The 18,800-nt window shown below is 52.3% G+C and overlaps 1 protein-coding gene across 20 annotated transcripts in view; it reads right to left on the bottom strand.

Annotated features, from left to right (window-relative positions):
* Mical3 (microtubule associated monooxygenase, calponin and LIM domain containing 3) overlaps positions 1-18,800 on the bottom strand; it is a 184,691-nt gene that overhangs the window by 14,750 nt on the left and 151,141 nt on the right. For 16 of the 20 annotated variants that reach the window (XM_063258627.1, XM_063258635.1, XM_063258634.1 and 13 more), the window contains 8 exons: positions 16,716-16,829; positions 15,807-15,953; positions 15,307-15,389; positions 12,353-14,174; positions 11,809-11,903; positions 7,704-7,754; positions 6,369-6,479; positions 5,594-5,687 (listed from right to left, as the gene is read on the bottom strand). In XM_063258627.1, coding sequence (XP_063114697.1) covers positions 5,594-5,687; positions 6,369-6,479; positions 7,704-7,754; positions 11,809-11,903; positions 12,353-14,174; positions 15,307-15,389; positions 15,807-15,953; positions 16,716-16,829 — 2,517 coding nt within the window. Of the gene's footprint in view, positions 1-1,085; positions 1,137-5,593; positions 5,688-6,368; positions 6,480-7,703; positions 7,755-11,808; positions 11,904-12,352; positions 14,175-15,306; positions 15,390-15,806; positions 15,954-16,715; positions 16,830-18,800 lie in introns of all 20 variants that reach the window. The other 4 variants (XM_063258633.1, XM_063258637.1, XM_004999839.4 and 1 more) reach the window with 2 other exon arrangements.

Genomic DNA, 18,800 nt, shown 5'->3' with positions numbered 1-18,800 from the left:
TTATTTTTGGGTGCCGATGATGGAATCCAGGGCCTTGGGCATGTGAGGCAAGCACTGCCATATTTCAGTGCAGTTGGCAGTGAACTATTTTCCTCCCACCAGGGAGTGCTCCTTGGCGGCTATTTTTATTATTAATTAAGGAGTAAGGAAGGTGACAGCTGTGTAAACAAGTGTATAAACTGTAAAGCTCGGCTGCTGAATGAAGGGGTATTATCAGCACTCCCCCCATCCCTGCTACTCCCTCCAAGGCAACAAACTTGCGGGCAGTGAACTTCTTAATGGACGTGATCCCTGCACACTGTGAGTGATAAGGCTCTGGACAAAGGCCAGGCTGGACTTGAGTGTGAGTGGATGGCTGCAAACGCCAAATTCTATTAAGTGGAATAGGATGCAGAGCCAAGTTGATGGGGTGGAGTAAAATTTTATTTTATTTTTGTTTTTTTTTGAGACAGGGTCATATGATTAGGCTGGCCTTGAACTCACGGCTATCCTGTCTCAGTCTCCCAAGTGCTGGGATAACAGGCATGTGCCACCACGACTGGCTATAAAATTTTATTTTAGGGGCTGGGGATTTAGCTCAGCGGCATATAATTGCCTGCCTTGCAAGCGTGCAGTTGCGAGTTCGATCCCTGGTAACCATAAAAAAAAAAAAAAAAAAAAAAAAAAAAGCAATAAAAATTTTATTTTAAACCATCAAAAACCCTGGAATGGGGTTGGGGATTTAGCTCAGCGCATAAAGCGCCTGCCTTGCAAGCTGGCAGTCGTGAGTTCGATCCCTGGTACTGATAAAAATGAAAAAAAAACCAACCCTGGAAGCAAGAGTTACTTTAATTCTTCCTCTGGAGTACAAGGCAGTGGAGAGGGTCTGAGGTGCCACCTTTTTATTTTTTTTAACACTGGGCTTTGAATGAAAGGCCTCATGTATTCTAGGTGAGTGTCCTACCACTGAGTCTGAAAAGGGTTTTTGCTTTTGCTGTGTAGTTATCAGGTAGATTTCTCTTGCTGTTTGTGAGTGGGAACTGGGAGGGAGGGGTGGAGAGACGGAGGGAGGGAAGGGCGCCAGCGAGGGCCGCAGCTATACATACCACCCAGGTGCAAGTCGATGAGGTCACTGTAATAAGACTCTCCCCAATAGTCTACAACAAGGAATTGGTGAAGAGTTATTTGACCAGATGACCCTGCTGCCCACCCCCCGTGCCCACGGCAATTGATGAAATGAAGCATAAGAAACAGGCAGAGACACAGCAAGAGGGCGAACGAGGGCAGCACGCATGTGCACGCGCAGGCTGCCTCTGGGTGAAGAGGATTAACCGGAAAAATCACAGGGACCGAGTAGACCTCCAGTATCGCAGGCTCCTGTTGAAACCTCAGGTCTGTGAGGACACAGACCGGCTTTGCTGGGAACTCTGACCCTGCTAGATCCAGCCTTATCTAAGTGAACATGCAAGAAAATTAAAGGGCAGATCAGGCATTACTTGCTTTCTTCGTTTCTGAATACCAGAAGCCATAGGCTGAGTGTCTAACATTTGAATGTCCTAACCAAGACTGCAAGAGTCCCAATCCTTACGTTTGGTGGTTTTGTTTTGTTTTTTAGAGACAGGCTTTTGCTTTGTAGTCCAGGCTGGCCTTGTACTCACTACATAGTCCAAGCTGGCCCTGAACTCACAGCAATCCTCCTGCCTCACCCTCCTGAGTGCTAGGATTACAGGCATGCACTGCCATGCATGGCTCCCAATCCTTAGGTTTAAATGCAGGTAGCGAGCTTCCAGAACACATGTGTGCCCCCCTGGTGACCACTGCATGTTTAGTGCTGAGTAGTGCTTAAGTTGGGAGTCCTGCGTCTTCCGAGATGCAGGCCTCGGCTTTGGCCAGTCTTGTCCTTAAAAACAACAGGCGAGCTGGGACCTGTGCATTTCTTACCCTCGCTATTCATACAGAGCTCTGGCCTCAAACTCTCCCAGACTTTGGTCCTGCAGTTGCTCCACAGAGAAAACTCCGGCCTTCATTGCCTGTGCCCGGCCAGGGTGGGCTGGAGCAGGTTGTCCTTGTCTCCCGGAACCACAGAGGTACAAAACAATAAAACTCAGTGGCTGTGCCATCCTTTCTCCAAACCTCATGCTCAGAAGGCTGGTCCTGATAGCCTTTAGTTCAACATGAGAGCTTCCCCTTCAAGAATGGAAACATCACGAAACTGAACGCAATCCTGCAATGGATTTCTATCTCCTGCTCAAAGCGATCAGTGCTTTTAAGTTTGAATGAGATGGTTTCAGAAAGAAAAAAAGCTTCCTGGATATTCTAGGACCAGGAATCACCTAAGCCTTGGTCTTGTCTTGGCAGAAAGACTCTGAAGCTAATCCTTGAGGCCTGGGGGTACAGAAGCCTTTCATGAGTACAGAGTAACCAGCTGGCAGGTTCATACAGATCTGGTCTCCAGTAGAGACTGAGCCCTGAGATGGACAAGTCTGGGGCTCCAGATGGTGACCGAAGCCTGAAATTATCAAATGAGACTGATGGCAGCTTCCCCTAGCTTGGCACAGCCAAGGGGTTGGTGGGCTTTGCCAGAAGACCCGAGGTTGGGGCTGAGGGTTTAGCTCAGTGGCATAAGCACCTGCCTTGCAAGCAGGCAGTCGTGAGTTCGATCCCCGGTACCGATAAAAACGAAAAAGACAAAAAAAAAAGAAGACCCGAGGTTCCATGCCCGGGAAAGACTACCTTCTTCAGTCAGGGCCCAGATAGGTAGGGTGAGCCATGCAAGAGGACTAGGAGATAGGACTAGAAGTGGCCAGTGTGCATACACAACCTCAAAGATGGTGGCTGTCACGTCGGAGTGCAGCCCTGGACGAGAGCATCAGACCAGGCCTGAAGATTTGTGCTACTGGGTAAACCTGCTTTTGTGGGGCACCGGGCACCAGGTTTCTTTTGCTCTCTGTGTGCCATATCTGAGCTCTGGAAAGAATCCTGACCTGCAAGTTCAGGGCTCAGGTGGCCCTGTGCAGGGGCCAGGGAAGGGAGCTGTGGTCCAGGAGGTGCAGGCCTCTGAGCAGCACCTGTTGGCACGGTTCCCCAGCTGAGAGAACCTTACGTCATGACACTCTGCCTCGCTGTGTGCTTTTGGTTTGTTCTCTGAGGAAGCTTCCTCTCTGAGATTGGTTCTTTATAAGGAATATGAACAACTGTTAGATTCATTACTGATTCAGTTGAGGGGGAAAAAAACCCCTATTTTATTTTTAAGCTTCCAGCACCCATAGCACTTCAAGTACAGATCTAGCTAGATCTTTCAGGCAGGTTAAGAATGAGCTGCGACCATTTCTGACAGCTCCCTGCGTGGATGAGTGCGCTCGGCACCGAACCCCAGGAATGAACTGGGAGTGGAGCCTAACATCAACAGCTTGCCAGCATAACCTGGGTCCTAAGCCTGTGTGTGTGGCTTTAAAAAATACTTTAGACTAACCCTTTTTTATTGAATTTAAAATCTTACGAAAAGGACTCTGCTACTAAAAGGAAGTTTGAAAACCACTGACTTATTAAGGTTGTACATATTTATGAAAATGTATTCAGCTCAACAACAAGAAAGAATTTTAGTTAAAATCCTCTACCAATCTTTTTTCTGGGGCGTGTGGGGCACTGGGGATGGAACCCAGGCTGGGCCAAATGCGCTGTGAGCCCTGCTCACGGCCTTCCGCTGCCAATCTTTAACAGTGCTATTTCCAGACTGCGTGGTGGCAATGGGAGTAACACGCTCCTTGCAGAAGCGCTGAAGTATTACCGTAGATTCCAGTTTCAGGGAGCCGATGAGGATTCAAGTGCTTTATGGAAGCCACGAACCCCAGTGGCAGGCCCTGCACCTTGGAAGGTTGGGGGGGGGATCCTCTTCTGGGTGACCCCAACTCACTGAGCATGCGTGGACCTATGGAAGTTGTTCTGTGGGGTGCAAGACCTATCATGGCAGAAGTAATTTGTGCAGAAGGGTTAAGAAGCAATGGTGATGGATTTAGCCTTCCTCCTGGCATTCTCTGCAACAAGACAAAAGCAAGAGCAGGCCCACAGTGCTTGTACTTGGGCACAGGGTGTCCTGGAGGGCGAATTCCTGGGGTCAGGCTGAGCATGCAGAGCAGGGAAAGGAAGCCTGCAAGCTTGTGGGGGAAATCACAGGTTCTCTGGGGGGTTGGAGGTCCTTTTGGCTGAACCTAGGCCTCTACTCCCTGGCATAGGAGCCAGCACTTGTCTTGCAGTAACACATCCACGTCTTTCTGGCTTGCTGGGTACCAAGTAGTTCAAGGTTTTCGCATTGGACTTCGAGTGTTAAGTCCCACATCACAAAATCAAGGACATCCACACCCTCATCTTCCTCCCCAACCCTTCTTTTCCCTTGAAGGTCATCAAAGAGCCAACGAGAAGCTGTAATTTCTGAGCCAGGATAAGATCCACTTCTCTGTCTGACCCCACTCCGTAGTATACAAATATCCATCCTACACGTCCAGCTGACTTCTCGTCCACTCCAGGCACATGCCACGAGGCCCACCCACTGCTCAGTGTGGCAGCGAAGTGCACGGCTCTGCTACCCCTGCTCTCGGCCGTCCCTTCCGATTTCTCTCCAGCTCCACACAGAACCTGCCTTCAAGGAGGCCAGTGCCCACTCCCTTCTGCTGTGACAGTGGGACAAAGTAAGAAGCCTCTGCCTGTTTCATCCCAGCTGCGCTGTAAGCCTCATGCTCTGGGTGATCCCCACCCAGAGACTGGACAAAGCTCTGGATGCTTCGGAAGGCAAGTATCAGTCTCTCCATGCCTGAAGGTGGGGTAGGCCATGGCCAAAGGTCTGGACTCAGCAGGGCTCCCTAGGCTGTGGCTCAAGAGGCCTCAGTGTTTCCTTTCTTGCTTTGTGCTGAGCCCAAACTCACAGGTCCCTGGGAACAGCAGGTGGCACTACACTTGCCAGCCTCTTCTGCCAGGATGCCACCTCACAGTCGCTTCCCCTGCCGGCTCTGCGCTGGCCCATCAGTCCTTCTGGCCTCTCCAACTGTGCCCCGAATGACTGGCCTTTAGTGGACACTGACCCTGAGTTGACCCTGAAAACCTGTGCACACTAAGGGCAGACCGAGGTCCCCTCTGCAGGAGACAGTGTGGGCTCTGGGGAGCCTGTGACTTGGGCAAGAGAACCCAGGAACCAAGGACAGGAGGAGACACAGAAAGCAGGCTGGAGACCTGCTTGCCACTGTTCTGTGATGGTTCCTTGTGGTACAATCTCCCTCATTCCAGGCATTTTCTCACGGAGAAAATGATGGGTAGGGAGGGAGGACAAGGAGGGGGAAGCCCAGAGCTCGATGGCCACACATGACAGGCCTCCGATTTCACTCTACGGGGAATGGTAAGGTGTAAGCAGGGCTGGAGAGCAGGCCTTGGCCCCAGGGCTGCCCAAACACAAGGACTTGTCTTGGCTTATTAGGAAACTCCAGATCTCAGTAATGCAGTGCCCCAGATAACCCTGCTGGAGAAGGAGCTGAATTCAGATGTATGATGCAGAACTAGTCTACCCAGGCGGGGAGGGCGGGCTCTCCCTAAGAACTGACCTCCTCACAAAGAACCCAGACAGTACCTGCTTCTCCCCGGAGCGCCTTCTCCACCGCAACCCCTCTCTCCTCCAGCTGCCTCTGCCTTTCCTCTACCTGCTCCAGCTGCCGTTGGATGATCTGCCGAGAAACAGCGGTGTAAGCACGCAGCTTTCTCTTGAGTTCTCAGGAGGAAAACTACACCATGTAGCACAAAGGGAGGAAGACAAACTGTATCAAAACATTACCAAAGCCTCTGGTACACAGCATGCTCCTCGGTGTGTGGCGTGTGGATTGCCTGCACTGGACCCCAGAGCAGACTCACCCACGGTACACAGGTAGGGGAAGCAGGGCCAGCACCTCCCTGGAGCAGCTCCAAGGCTGGCAGACGTAAAACCCCACAGGAAGCATCCGTGTATTATCACCTCTGACCTTTCTAGAACAAGATCCCTAAACCTCTGAGAGAATTCTTCTAATCCTGTCTTTGGAAGTCAAAGGATACGTCTTGAGGAGTGTAGGGTGTAAGGCAGACGAGAGAGCCTGATGACTGAAGATGGTCTGACCTCTCTCCGAGGCCAGCAGGCCAATAACTGACTCTGGACACTGTTGCTTACCAGGGGACCAAGTGGCTGATAATGCCCACTATAGACTGAGGGGTTAGGGAACTCTGAAGGCAGTGAGTTTGGATGACAGGGAAGTCTCTTGTGCCTCAGTTTGGCTTCCTTACCATGCCTTGGCATGGACAAGGCCACCGGGGTGCACAGGAAGATGCAGCCCCTTGACTTTCCTCCCAGCCTCATGCCCTGCCTCCCGTGCCTGTACCTGGGCTCGGTGCAGCCGCTTGAGCTCCTCTTGCTTGGCCTGCCTCCGAGCCGCCTTCTGCACTCGCCGGGTCAGCTTGGCACTCAGCTCCTCCTCTGTGTAGGTTCTTGGCTGGAGAGAATGAGACAGATCTCCTTAGTGAGGTACACGCAGGTTAGAGCGTCATCTGGGAGACAGGCTGGCAGGGGCACAGAGAGGGCTGTCCTGAGTGGGAGCTGGTGCCCGGCAGCAGCTGGATAGTGTGTGCAGAGCCCTGGCTGCAGCTCGGCTGAGACTTCAGAGGTACTTGTCCCTGCTGGAGCCCAGATAACGTAGGGTATATGTACCTATAGACCCCAAAGTGACACTTCTCTTGGTGACAGGGATGGGAGGACTGAGGGTCAGAAGATTAAAATGACAGAGGAAATTTAGTACTCTATCATCAGAAACACTTTCTTCTCTGCTTAAGAATGCCTGTACTTGTGAGGATACAAATACTGGTAGGATAGTTCCCTAAGCCCATTGCTTCTGAGGCAAACATAAAGAAAAAGGGGGAAAAAATCCAGATCCTATTATTTTCTTGTTTGGTATCAAAAACTATTTTTTTGAGATGATGGGATTCAGAAATTTAAGAACATCCGAGGTAGAGAAAAGAATACTGATCTAAGTAACGCAGGCTGAAGAAGGAAGTGTGGGTGGGGTGACCCTGGCTGCCTCTGGGGTCTGCAGAGACTCTAACTGCCCCAGAGAGGCCGGAAGGAAGGGGTCTGTCCAGATGCACTGGGGTGGTACATCAAGAATTCGAGTGGTGGTGGGGAGCGAGGCAAATCCAGTGTGCCCCCTGCTGGGCTGCCTGGGCTTACAAGTGCAGCTGCCAGAGCCCTGTGGGAAGTCTGCCTTTTTTCTTGAGGTCTGCTTATGACTGCTTCAAAGAAAAACAAACAGGGAGACTTTCACAGATTTTAGAGGAGATTTTTCACCTCAAGTCATCAAGGGGTCTGGATTCATCAAGTCAACTAGGAGTTCAAATGGATCAAGTGAACAGGCATAGGCAGGTCTGTGCCCCAACAGCTCACCCTGCGGACAGAGCTGAGGTACGCTACCCTCGCTGGGGTGCCCAGACCCACAGGGGCATCTGTGCCCCCAGCACGGGCACTGGAGCAAAATGACCATATGCACTCCAGCCAGTGAAGAGTAGGTGTCTCATCTTCTTGTCTCCTTAAGGCACAGCTAAAGAAAGTCTGGTTGCTAGAGCTACATGCACATCTGAACACAGTTAGTGAGGACCAGCTGTTCTGCGGGGTTAATCACAGACAGGCATGCAACGCGGACCAGCCGGCGGCAAGGGGACACTACCTTTGATGAATGGGGTCTCCTGAATGCCAAGGCGTGTGGTACATAAATCGACTTTTAAAGGGATGGCAACAGAAAACAAAACAGAAATAGCAATGATAATGATGATTTAACAAATTAAAACGGAACACAGAAATGGAGTAAAATAAATTAGAAGCTTAAAACAAATACATGAGACTTAAAACACTCTTTCCCACAATGTCACAGGATTGTACAGGGAGGAACCTAAGTGGATAGGCCCTACAGGCTGCATCTTAACCTTGTTTTGCTTTGTTTTTTGTCTGAGGTACTGGGGACTGAATCCAAGGAGCTCTAGCTCCTTTTATTATTTATTTATTTTTGTTAGGTTTTCTTGCTATGTAGTTCAGCCTAGTCTTGAACTATGTAGCCCAGGCTGGCCTCGAGCACCCAGAGATTCTCCTGCTTCAGCCTCGAGTTCTGGAATTGCGCCATCTCAAGTGGCTATTTTTATTTTTTAGATAGGGGCTCATGAAGTTACTAAGGATGGCCTTGAATCTGTGAAGCTTCAGCCTTTTGAGCAGCTGGGTTTACAGGTGGGTGTTACCAGCCTGGCTGCAGCCCAGGTTTGAATCAAACCCCGGGGTTTACTTTTCTACTTACCAAGTAGCCACATCTCTCTCCTTATCAGCCTCAAGACTCTGCCCAGAGTCTGTGTGCTGAACTCAGTGCTGTTATAGTGGGCACAGGGGCTGCTTTTCTTCCAGCAGCCCACTTGCTCCTTCATTCCTTTGCTGTGGAAATCCACCCACTTCCTGCTACTGAATGGTATCAAGTGGAGTGAGACAGAGGGACACAAGCCATGGAACCTCACCCCCTCTCTAAAAGGCTCTCCCCAGCAGTGACAGGGATGGGGGCAAACAGCGTAACTCACTGCTATTTGCTGTAAGTATTTCAGGCACTAGTGCTGAGTGACCTCTCCTGCACGGGGCTGCCTAAGTGGCTAAAAAGGCCATTAGAGAGCAAAGCGGGGGGTGACTGTAGTCCACTGGCCCACAGGACAGGGAGAATGAGAGCATGGGAGGGACTGCAAGGCCCCACTGCCTATGCTGCTCCTCCATTCATCAGGGGGACCAAGACAGGAGGATCCCGCATTTTGCAGGTGTACTGGCTGCAGAAGGGTGGACAGGCCACCTTAAACCTGTGAGCGTTGAAATCCTGCTTCAGACTGACTCATTTCTCCCACAAAGCAGGGTGAAAGGAGTACTTCCGTTATTAGAACAGCCAGGTTAAAGCAGGAGTGCTGCTTTTAATCCCAGGACGAGGGGTGAGGCTGAAGCAGGGAAAATACCAGGCGAGCCCAGCCTGGGCAACTTAGCAAGACTCGGTTCAAATAAAAAGGTTGGGATAGATTTCAGTGTGAAGGCTCTGGGTTCAATTGCCAGCAACACACACACACGCACACACAAACATGCACACACACACAGGGTGGTATCACTACCACCTAAAGAATGGCAACGACAGCACCTGTGGCTGCTGTGGCCACTGGGGTGGCAACGTGACCACACCTGGCTGGTGCGCACACTCTTTAGATGTGGTAGAACCACTTCTATTTCTGAATCATTTGTAGGCATCATGAACTTCTGGACCTAAGAAATTCAGCTTGTTCTTCCTCCTTACTGTTCCTCTGTCACCTGCAAGGAACTTGCTGCTGATTTGATGATACATTATTTAAACAATATTCACAAGCAAATCTCTTTGTTTCAAAAGTGTCCGTTATGGCTACTGTGGTTCTGGTTCACTTTCCTGCTTTAGCTTCCACGCCCTGCAGACATGAGGGGCCCTGGGCTCCCTGCACCATTTCCATGGGCTGGAGGGAGCCAGGCCAGCCACTGCCAGGCCTTGTTCTGTCTTCGGCATGTGTCCACATGAGCTCGGGTGAGTGGCCTTGTTTATGCAGGGTGCACCTTGTGTGCAAGGTCTTGAAGGTCCCGTGTCTCTCAGCATCTACACCTGGGACCTGCCCATGACTTCTTCACACAGAAGGAGAAGTGAGCTCCTGTGCTCCTGGTGCCAGTGAGGCCCGGAGAGGCCACTCTCAGTGGGAGGCTGCACGGAGACGATGGCCACAGCACAGCTGGGTGGGCAACCTGTTGCTAAGTGCTCCAAAGAATGTTTTGGCCATTTGTGGAGAAAGCAGTGAAGACCAGACCACGATCGAAGGATCTGACCAACATGATGTAAATCGTCTGAGCCTCTGTAGTCAACTCAGAGCTAAAAGGAAGCCTGGACTCCACTCACCTTTCTTCACAGACCCTCCTAAGGCCTAAGGCAGCGCCTGCCCCAGTGCTGGAATGCTTTTAGGGCCCCACGTGCAAATCCAGACACAATTACTACAACACCTCTGGAGGAATGTTTGACAGGCAGCACCTCGAACCACACCCGAGGGAGGGCACACAGACTCCCAGACTGCCACTCAGCACTGGCTGACGGGGTACACACGAGGCCTGGCCCTGCAGGTGCGTGGAGCAGGAGGAGAGGTGTCTCTAGGACACTGGAGGGAAAGCTGTCCCCAATCAGGGATACAAGTGCAGAAGATGAATAACAGGCTGACCAGCTTTTTCCAATCTGCCAAGTTATTAAAGAGGAACCGGGTCAGGGTGGAAAGAGGAACCCGGAAACAGGCTGCACAAGTCATCTTTATGGACAGGCACATGCAAGGCACAGGAGACCTCACCCCGAGTCTCCCTGGGGTGCCTGTAGGCCAGTTAAGCCTGTGGATGGGCCCAGCTCCAGGGAGGCTTTGTCAATCACGTTCCGGGGAAGCTTCTCATTCAAAAAGTTGGGGAAAACGGAGACAGTGGGCAGCTGAGGTCCCATCTTGGACAGAAGGGGGCCAACTTCAGGGAAGGACAGCTCACATGGAGTGTCACTGCCTTATGGCTGAGGCCTGCCTGGATCTCAGTTCTCATCTGGTCACTGTCACTGAGACACAGATGCCCCACTAGAATGCTCTTCAGTTCCTCTCCTCCTCCAACGCCCCGGTGCCTACACAAAGCCACCCGGAGCCACCAGAGCCCTTGGAAACCAGAAGACTGAACGAGCACACCAGGGAGCCCAGCGATGAGGGAGCCCTCCAGTGGAGACCTCTGCTTCTCAGTAGAGCCGAGCAGCCACACCTCCTTGGCCCTGGAGCATCGAAGATCTCACATAGGACTGACCATAGACCCAGGCCAACTTTTGAAACTAGTTCTTTTTTGTTTTGTTCATTGTGTACCAGGGATTCCACCCAGAGGCACTGTACCACTGAGCTACATTATATTCCCAGTCTTTTATTTTTTGTTAGGGTGTTACTAAGCTCCCTACACTGGCCTTCAACCTGTAATCCTCCTGCCTTAGCCTCCCTAGTAACTGGCATTACAGGCATGGACCACTGCACCTGGAATAGGATCTTTTTATGGGGGTCCAGGATTGCAAGGGAATGAACCCAGGGCCTTTGCAGTGAGCTACATCACCTGCTTCCTTTTGAAAATTTTGAAATGGGGCTCCCACAGTTGTCCAGGTTGGGCTCCAAACTGTGATTCTCCTGTTTTACCTTCGTGAACACCTGAGATTATAGGTGTGTGCCACCACACCCAGCTGCACTGGTTTTTAACAGCAAAAAGTCCTTGCTAATTCAAAAACCCATCAGGAAGGTAGGTGGAAGAGGTCCATCCCTAAAGAGCAACCTGGTCCCACTTCCCTTCCACACCTGCAGCCTTGTCCCCTCCTCAATGACCCTGGTGTCCGGGAAAACGTATCTCCTGTCACCAGGCCCTGGCCTATGCCACTCCATGCGAAGACTTCTGAGGGAAAATAGAGCAAACAGACAATGCCAGGCTGCTTCCTAAAGCCTGAGTAAAGTTTTCTGCACAGAACACATCAGCCTTCTTCACAGGGGCAGAACCTGAAGCTCTTGTCTTAGAAGCAAATATACCCATGTACTGGTTCAAAGGCCTGAGCGGAGTCCCCTTCTGTGGCTGGCCCTTAGGCCCCAGGCTGGGCTCTGCATTCTCTCCCTTGGCTTTCGACTGTCTGTCTTCTGCCTTATCAAGAAACCAACCATCTCCAGCTCTCTGAATCCCCAGCTGTGGCCTCAGGACCCACCTACCTCTCGCTTGGACTTCTGGGAGGTTCTCTCGAGGATGTCATCACTGGAGAGGTCTGAGTCCTCTGAGAAACTCAGCTGGCGCCGGAGCTGCAGCTCTAAAGGGGAAAAGAGGCCATGTGAGGACACCGGGTAGCACCTCAACATCCATGGCACTGTGAGCAGCCGAATGGTTTGCCTCCTATGTGGGAAGATGTGAGTATGGACACTGACCCTTGTCACCACAGGAGCAGGGTCAACACTCAACAGATGCCACCCCCAGACAACTGCCCATGACCCCCCAGCAGGACTGCTCTCTGCCCACTTAAAAACAGGCCCACCTTCTGCGTAATGTGACTTTAGGAAGGGTGCCATCCAGGTCCCCCCTCTCCAGGTTCAAGCTGGCTTTAGCATCATTTTGTGGGGATGGACTATGTCCTAAGCACCTGTGCTTTGGCTCCTGCCTCACCTACGAATCCTGGGTGGAGCACATGACCTTCTGAGGCCAGATGACTAGAGAATGCATGGCTCATGCCTGTGATGGGAGGCTGCCTGGCTGCAGACATACCTGCTCTCACGATAGGGGACATCCTGTGCCTGCCGGAGTCCACCGTGGTACCGCTGGATGGGGTGCTGGAGCAAGACTTCTCCTCGCCCTTCTTCTTTTTGTCCTTCTTGTACCCAGAGAAGACAGACTTCCATAAGGACTTGGGCTTGGCAGCCACCTCCTCCAGGAGGCTAGGGCTGGGTTTCTCTGGAGGTCGGCCCTCCCCTTTGGACTTCTTCTCTTTTTTGTTTCTTCGGGGAGAGAAGAGGGATGACCTCTTTTTGCTCTTTCCACTGGAGCCCTCCGATGAGGTGACAGAACCATCTGGGCCCCCTGAGTCTGAGGGAGGCGACAGGACCTCCTCACTGGTGGCTTCATGCTTCAAGGTGGGCTCGTCAGAGCCTCTGAGACCCAGCTGTCTGGCAGACTCAGACCTGAGTTCTTTGCCCTGGGAGGCCACTGAGGACACCCTGTGGGACCTGGAAGCCCCAGCAGCCATCTCCATCTCCTGCATCTGGCTTAGCTGCTTGGCCATGGCATCTCTCAGTGCCTGGCTCTTCACAGACTTCTCCCGGGCTCGCATGCGCTCCTCGGCCAGCTCCTTGGCTTCTGGGGAGACCCAGGGGAGCCCTCGTTTCTGCAGCTGCATGTTGCCCTCCAGAGCAGGCAGCCTCCCATTCTCCTTGGCTGGGGGTGCCTGGGGGGGCCTCTCTGGGTGGGACCAGCAGGAGGGGGGTGTGAAGAACTTCTCCTGCAGACTCGAGTCCTCGGTCTTGTCATCATACGTGTCCTCCACGTCATCAGCAAAGGGGATCTCATCTACACTCTCCACGAACGACTTGCGAACCTCCTCCCTGGGGGGCTGGGCAGGCTCTCGAGGGGGCCGCATGAACACAGGTGGGGGAGGAGGGATGATAGAGGCCTTGGGATCAGCCTCCCTGTGCTCAGGCTTCCTTTGCAGGGTGGCGGGCTCCTCGTCAGGGGGTGGTGGAGGGGGTGGGCTGGAGGGTGGAGTGAGCATGGTGGAGTCGGAGGTATTGAAGCTCTGGCTTCCCAAGGTCTTCATGTTGGAGGAGCTGCCGTGGAGGCCCAAGCCAGAGCTGCTGGACAGGTCCCTGCGCTCCTCTTGGGAGCTTCTCAGTTCTCGGTCAGGCGGTGACTTGGGAGTTGGCAGGGAGGGCTGCTCACCGTCTGATTTTGGCAGGCCCAGCCTTTTGGGAACGGGTGGAGGTTTCAGAAGGCAGAGCCCCTCATCCTGAGGGGACTTCTCAACCGAGTAGGATTTCAGGGATAAGGGCCTGACGGCTGGCAAGGGGAAGCTGGGCTCCGGCCCCTTGTGCCGCTGCACAGGCGTGAGACCCAGGCTGCGGCGGATCTCAGCGCTCTTCATCCAGAACTCCTCCACCAGGTCGCTGCGCTTCAGGGCCTCCTCCACTACGAGGGGGCCGCCGAGCCTGTCCCTGGGGTCCCCTGGGCTCTTCAGGGGGAGAGGAGCCAGGGGGGTGGATGTTTTTGCTGGAATGGGTTGGAAGCGAATGGGGGACTCTGTGGGGGACGGGATGGTGGCCTCAGAGGAAGGCTGAGGCTGGGAGCAAATGGGGAGCTGAGCAGAGGGGGTTGCAGTGGGGGACACAGGTAGCACAAGCCGTGAGCTGACTGGTGAGGTAGGCGTCCTGGCCTCCGGCAGAGCCGCGGGCTGTGATCTGATGGGAGTGTGTGCAGCTTTCTGATCCACAGGAGGTTCAGCTTTGGACCTCTCCTGGGGGAGCAGAGGTTCAGGGAAGAGATGCTCCTCAGGGGATTTTACCTTGGTGGTGACAGAGGCAAGCGGGATTTGGGGGCCCTAGAAAGATGGAAGAGAGATACTGTAAGGAGGAGGAGGTTAGTAGGTAGGAAGGTCCTTGAGGGAACTTTGGCTCTCTAAGGACTTAGTGTGTTGAAATAAATCCCTCTCTATTCTTGCAGCTGTTATTTAGCATGGGGAAGACCTCTTGCGCCTTCTGCTCTATTCGTTCAATGTTTAGAAGCTCTTTCCTTAGCCTAAATGAACTGACTTGAGCTTTTGGGGTTCAGTTCATCCCAGATACAACCCACATTCTTTGTCTACTGAAACAAACCCTGTCTGAAGGACACCAAGGAATTTGCTTTCACCCAAGCAGCAATCTCCAAGGTCCGAGCCCCTGAGGTAACACCACAGCGAAGATTTCAGTTACTGACTATAGTCTGTTTTAGAGTCCCAGTCTTTCCCAGGAACCTCAGAAATGCACACGGATCCTTCTGTCACTGTGGGCATGGTGGCTCACACTTGTAATCTCAGCACTTGAAAGGCTGAGGCAGGAAGATCATCACCTCAAGTTCGAGGCCAGCTTGGGTTACACAAGCGAGTTCATGGCCAGCCAGCTTGGACGACATGGCTCTGTCGCAAGCAAACAAACAAAAGCAAAGCAAAACAAAAAACCCAAAGCAAACCAAACCAATGATAAAGCTCCCCCACCAGACAGACAGACACTCTGAGTCTGCCACACTGGGGTCCCTAACACAAAGCCCTTCCTTTCCCATCTGCCTTTGGGATGGCGACAGCCAAACCCACTGCTCAGGTCGCAGTTAGGTTTTCACGCGGAATTCTCTGACGTGGTTTCATACAATACTGGCACTCTGGAGAATTTTAAAAATTCTAACTAGCTTTTTAGTTATTTTAACGTTAAGGAAAATGTAGCTACCATAATAAACCTGATTCCATGATTACTGGTTCAGTTTACAAATAACTTTGCGTATTTTTGAGGACTAAGCTAGAAGTTCCAAGGCCCTACTGATGCTCCACTTAGCACGAACGAAGGTTTAGCTTTGATACAGTCTAGTAGACTACTTCACATTCAGGTTTTGTGCGGCTCATATCTGGTCCTTAAAACAGGAGTCACTATGTCTCCTCAGGGTCCCACCAGTTTTTTTTCAAACCGTAAGCAACAAACCCTCACCTCCGTCACAGGGCTGTGGGCTGGGGTGAAGAGAACGGCTTGCTCCTGAGGAGACCGGATGGGGCTGGAGGCCTGGGAGGGACCTGAAGAGAACAACACAGGGGTCACAACAGGAAACTGGCTACGCCAGCATGGGCCACAAGGGGTCCCAGCCAGCTTCCAGAGGGTGTCACACAGCAGCCAGCCTAGGGCATGGCGGGAGGAAAGCAGAGGTCCACCGAGCCAGCTCAGACGGCTTCCCTGGGCCTGTCGTCACTGCTCTAGAGAGGACTGTCCTCAGCACTGAGTGTCCTCCTGGAAGCGTTTTTGCCATGTACTACCCTGTTGGCACTATCAGTATCCTGTGGTGTGCAAAAGCAGGATCTCAAAGGACGAAAGGAAAGGAGCTGTTGGATAAAACCACTGGCAGTCCCCGGGAGGGAGGGAGTTACAGTAGGACAGCAAGGAGGAGACTGGAACCTTCTGGAAGCCGTGTCCGCCACCTACAGCAGGGGACCTACCTGTCTCTTGCTGCTTTGGTACAGCAGGTGGCTCCTCCTCCTCCTCCTCGGTTTCTGACACCCTCAGCTCCTCCTCCACCTTAGCCTGGCTCCGTAACGGAAGCTCTGTGTCGGCTTCTGAGGGGATGTCGTCAGACCAGTGCTGATCTGGTGGAGGCAGAGGACACAGTTGGGGGACCCTGGGGCCAGGCTGCGCCCTTCTTGTTTCTTCTCTCTTTGGAGCAGACCAAGGGACTGCAGTGCAGGTGCTTGAGGTCAACACCAGGTCCTGCGATCCGGGTGAGCCTCCTACCTTGTGACAGACCCTGCCTGCTGTCCACACGGCCCCTGAGCCACACAGCCAAAGACTCTCCCAACACAAAAAGCACTGGCCTCTGCAGTGGGGGGTCTCCCAAAGTCTGCGGTGTTCTGCTTAAGTATGGGGACCATGACACATGACATGAACAACTCCGGCTATGTCTGAGGAGGACAGGCCAGCTACTGATTCCTCTTTGCTCTCCTCTGTCCCCTTTTACTGTGTCACCTCTATTTGTTCTTGTTCCCATCCAGCCTAGTTCATGCCTTTCTTTGCCCACCACCAAGACTAATTCTTAAAATGTCCTTGTCTCTTGCTGTCAGAGTTATCTACTGGATTCAAGACCCTGCAAAAAGCCTGCAATTTGCTGAGCTCTCAACCACAGCTCAGCACCTGAGGGGTACACCGAATGGTGCTCTGGGGTGAGGTAGGGTACTGAATGAAACTTGCTTACTGGCAGAAAAGAGAAATTCCAAAGACTAACAAACTTCGCCTGAGCTTCTGCTTTAAAGTAGATTGTTTTGATCTTTCCCAAGTTCTAAGCACTGCGGCCTTGTGCCAGCAGGGAAAAGAAGAGGTCACCCAGGTGGAGAGGGGTGGTCAGAGCCCCATACCGTCATCCAGTTCAGCACCAGTGTCCCCTGGGTCTCCATCCTCTGCTGCCTCCCCTTCAATTTCGGCTGGTTCTGAGTCCTCATCGTCCTCCAGGTCGTCCTCATCCAATGGGACTGTAAAGCAGAAAAAGTCAAGGAGGAAGAAAAAACAGACGGAGACAGACTGTGGTCACGTGAGGGCCACTGGGTTAGGCATGGGGGTGCTCTGGAAGCAGTGTGGGGGCTGAGAAGGGCCCAGGGCCTTTCTCCATTGGAGTGGGCTGCGGAGGGAGCAGGCACTGGAGGAGATGTACTCCCTCTTCTAGGGGCTGCTGGCTAAAGGGTCTCCAGTCGGCAGGCACCAGCTGACCCCTTCACAGGCCTTCATGGGTCGTTTAGTCTCATGACCACACAATCCTAGGGCCCAGCCCTGAGACAGAAAACAGCCACAGGCCATTTGGATGACCTGTGCGTGGCCATACTGCTCAACCTGGGGTCACCCTGGTGAGTGGCCAGCAGGACCTGGGGCCCTGCCCTCCCATCAATGGCAGCAGCTTTTCTTGCAAGAGTGTGGGGAAGTTTTGTTAGAGCATTGGAGTGGGGCTGAGGGGATATGTAAAGTTCCTTTTCTGGACTCAAGAGTCGTCTGCCAGTGCTGCCAAAAGAGGCCAGGCACACTCCTGCCTGACCTGTCCAGCCGCCACGCACACGGGGCTGCCGGGCTCCTGCAGCTTCCCATCTAGTTGCAGGGACAGCCACCCGCCTGGTTCTCTTGCAGTCTGATTTCAGAAAACAGGTGCTGAGGCCCAGGCCCAAGGCAGGGTACGGTGCAAAGGACCTGGCTGAAGCAGTTTGTCTTTCTGTTTCTTTTGTGCTCTTTTTCCTAACAATGCTGGGGATGAACCCAGGGCCTTGCACACGTGAGGGAAGAGCTCTACTACTGAGCAACAGCCCCAGGCACCCTGTCTTTCTCTTTTTAAACAAGAAAAATATGAAACTGGTCACATGCCTAAGACACAGGAGTGTTAGACTCCAAGTGCGTTTCTTAGGAAGCTGCACTGGAAGTGGGAGAGGGCAATTCTCAGAGTGGCCAACGTTGTTCCTTAGGGTTAGGGTAGCCTCCAGCACCTCGGCCTGGGCACAGAGTGGGGGCAACGGTGTAGGTGCCACTGAGGTCAGACTGTGATGAAAGTCACAAAGGCACTTACTTTGGGGATGAGCAGGGAGGAAGACTGTGACTCCTCCAAGATGCTGGATTATTTTCTGACCTAGATGGTAGTTACATAAGTTTTTGCTTCCTTAACATTCCTTAAACTGGGTGTGGTGGTGCATGTTTGTAATCCCAGCTCTTGGCAGGCTGAGGCAGGAGGACTGCTGCAAGTTTCAAACCAGCTGGGGTTACAAAGTAAGTTCAAGGCCAACCTGGACTATGCAGTAAGACCCTGTCTCAAAACAGCCACAAGGACAAAAACTTAAAGAGAATTTCTTGTACTGTATACTTATCTTTTATGCCCAGCGAATAAGGTGCTGGTTCAAATCTAGTTTCTGTATGACTCTAAACCAGTTGGGTGTAACAGACAGTCTAGGGTTCAGGGGTAGATGGGGAGTGCCTTGGGCTACATTCTGGGCTGGTGAATGATTAATGCCACACTTATGTATTTTATTAACAGCATTTGCTGGGGGAAATACCAGGGAGACAACTCAGGTATTTTCATAGGGTTTTTTGTTGTTGTTGTTGTTTTGTTTTTTGAGACAGTGTTTCATTATGCAGCTCAAACAGGCTTCAAATTTGCAGCAATTCTCCTGCCTCAGCCTCCCAAGTGCTGGGATTACAAGTGTGAGTCACCATGCCTGGCCATTTCCATAGGTTAAAGCCTTTGAGTTACTACACTGCTTTTCATCACTGACGGAGACAGTTCACCAAGCACCATGGAGCAGGACAAAAGCCTCACCAAAAAGCAGCAGAGTCTTACACAGACCTCCAGTCAAACCTGAGCTTTGCGCGTGGGCTCATCATTGTGCTCTACTCTGTCTGAGCACAGGAGACCTGGGGGGGGAGGGTCAGGATAAAGTTTTTCTCTGGACTCAAGGCTCAGTGCTGACACG

Source organism: Cavia porcellus, unplaced genomic scaffold (assembly GCF_034190915.1).
Source record: "Cavia porcellus strain 051 isolate PalLab524CR breed Dunkin Hartley unplaced genomic scaffold, mCavPor4.1 scaffold_11, whole genome shotgun sequence".
NCBI classification, from domain to species: domain Eukaryota; kingdom Metazoa; phylum Chordata; class Mammalia; order Rodentia; family Caviidae; genus Cavia; species Cavia porcellus.
The sequence above is the reverse complement of the archived record's forward strand: the minus strand, read 5'-3'. Positions and strand labels throughout refer to the sequence as shown.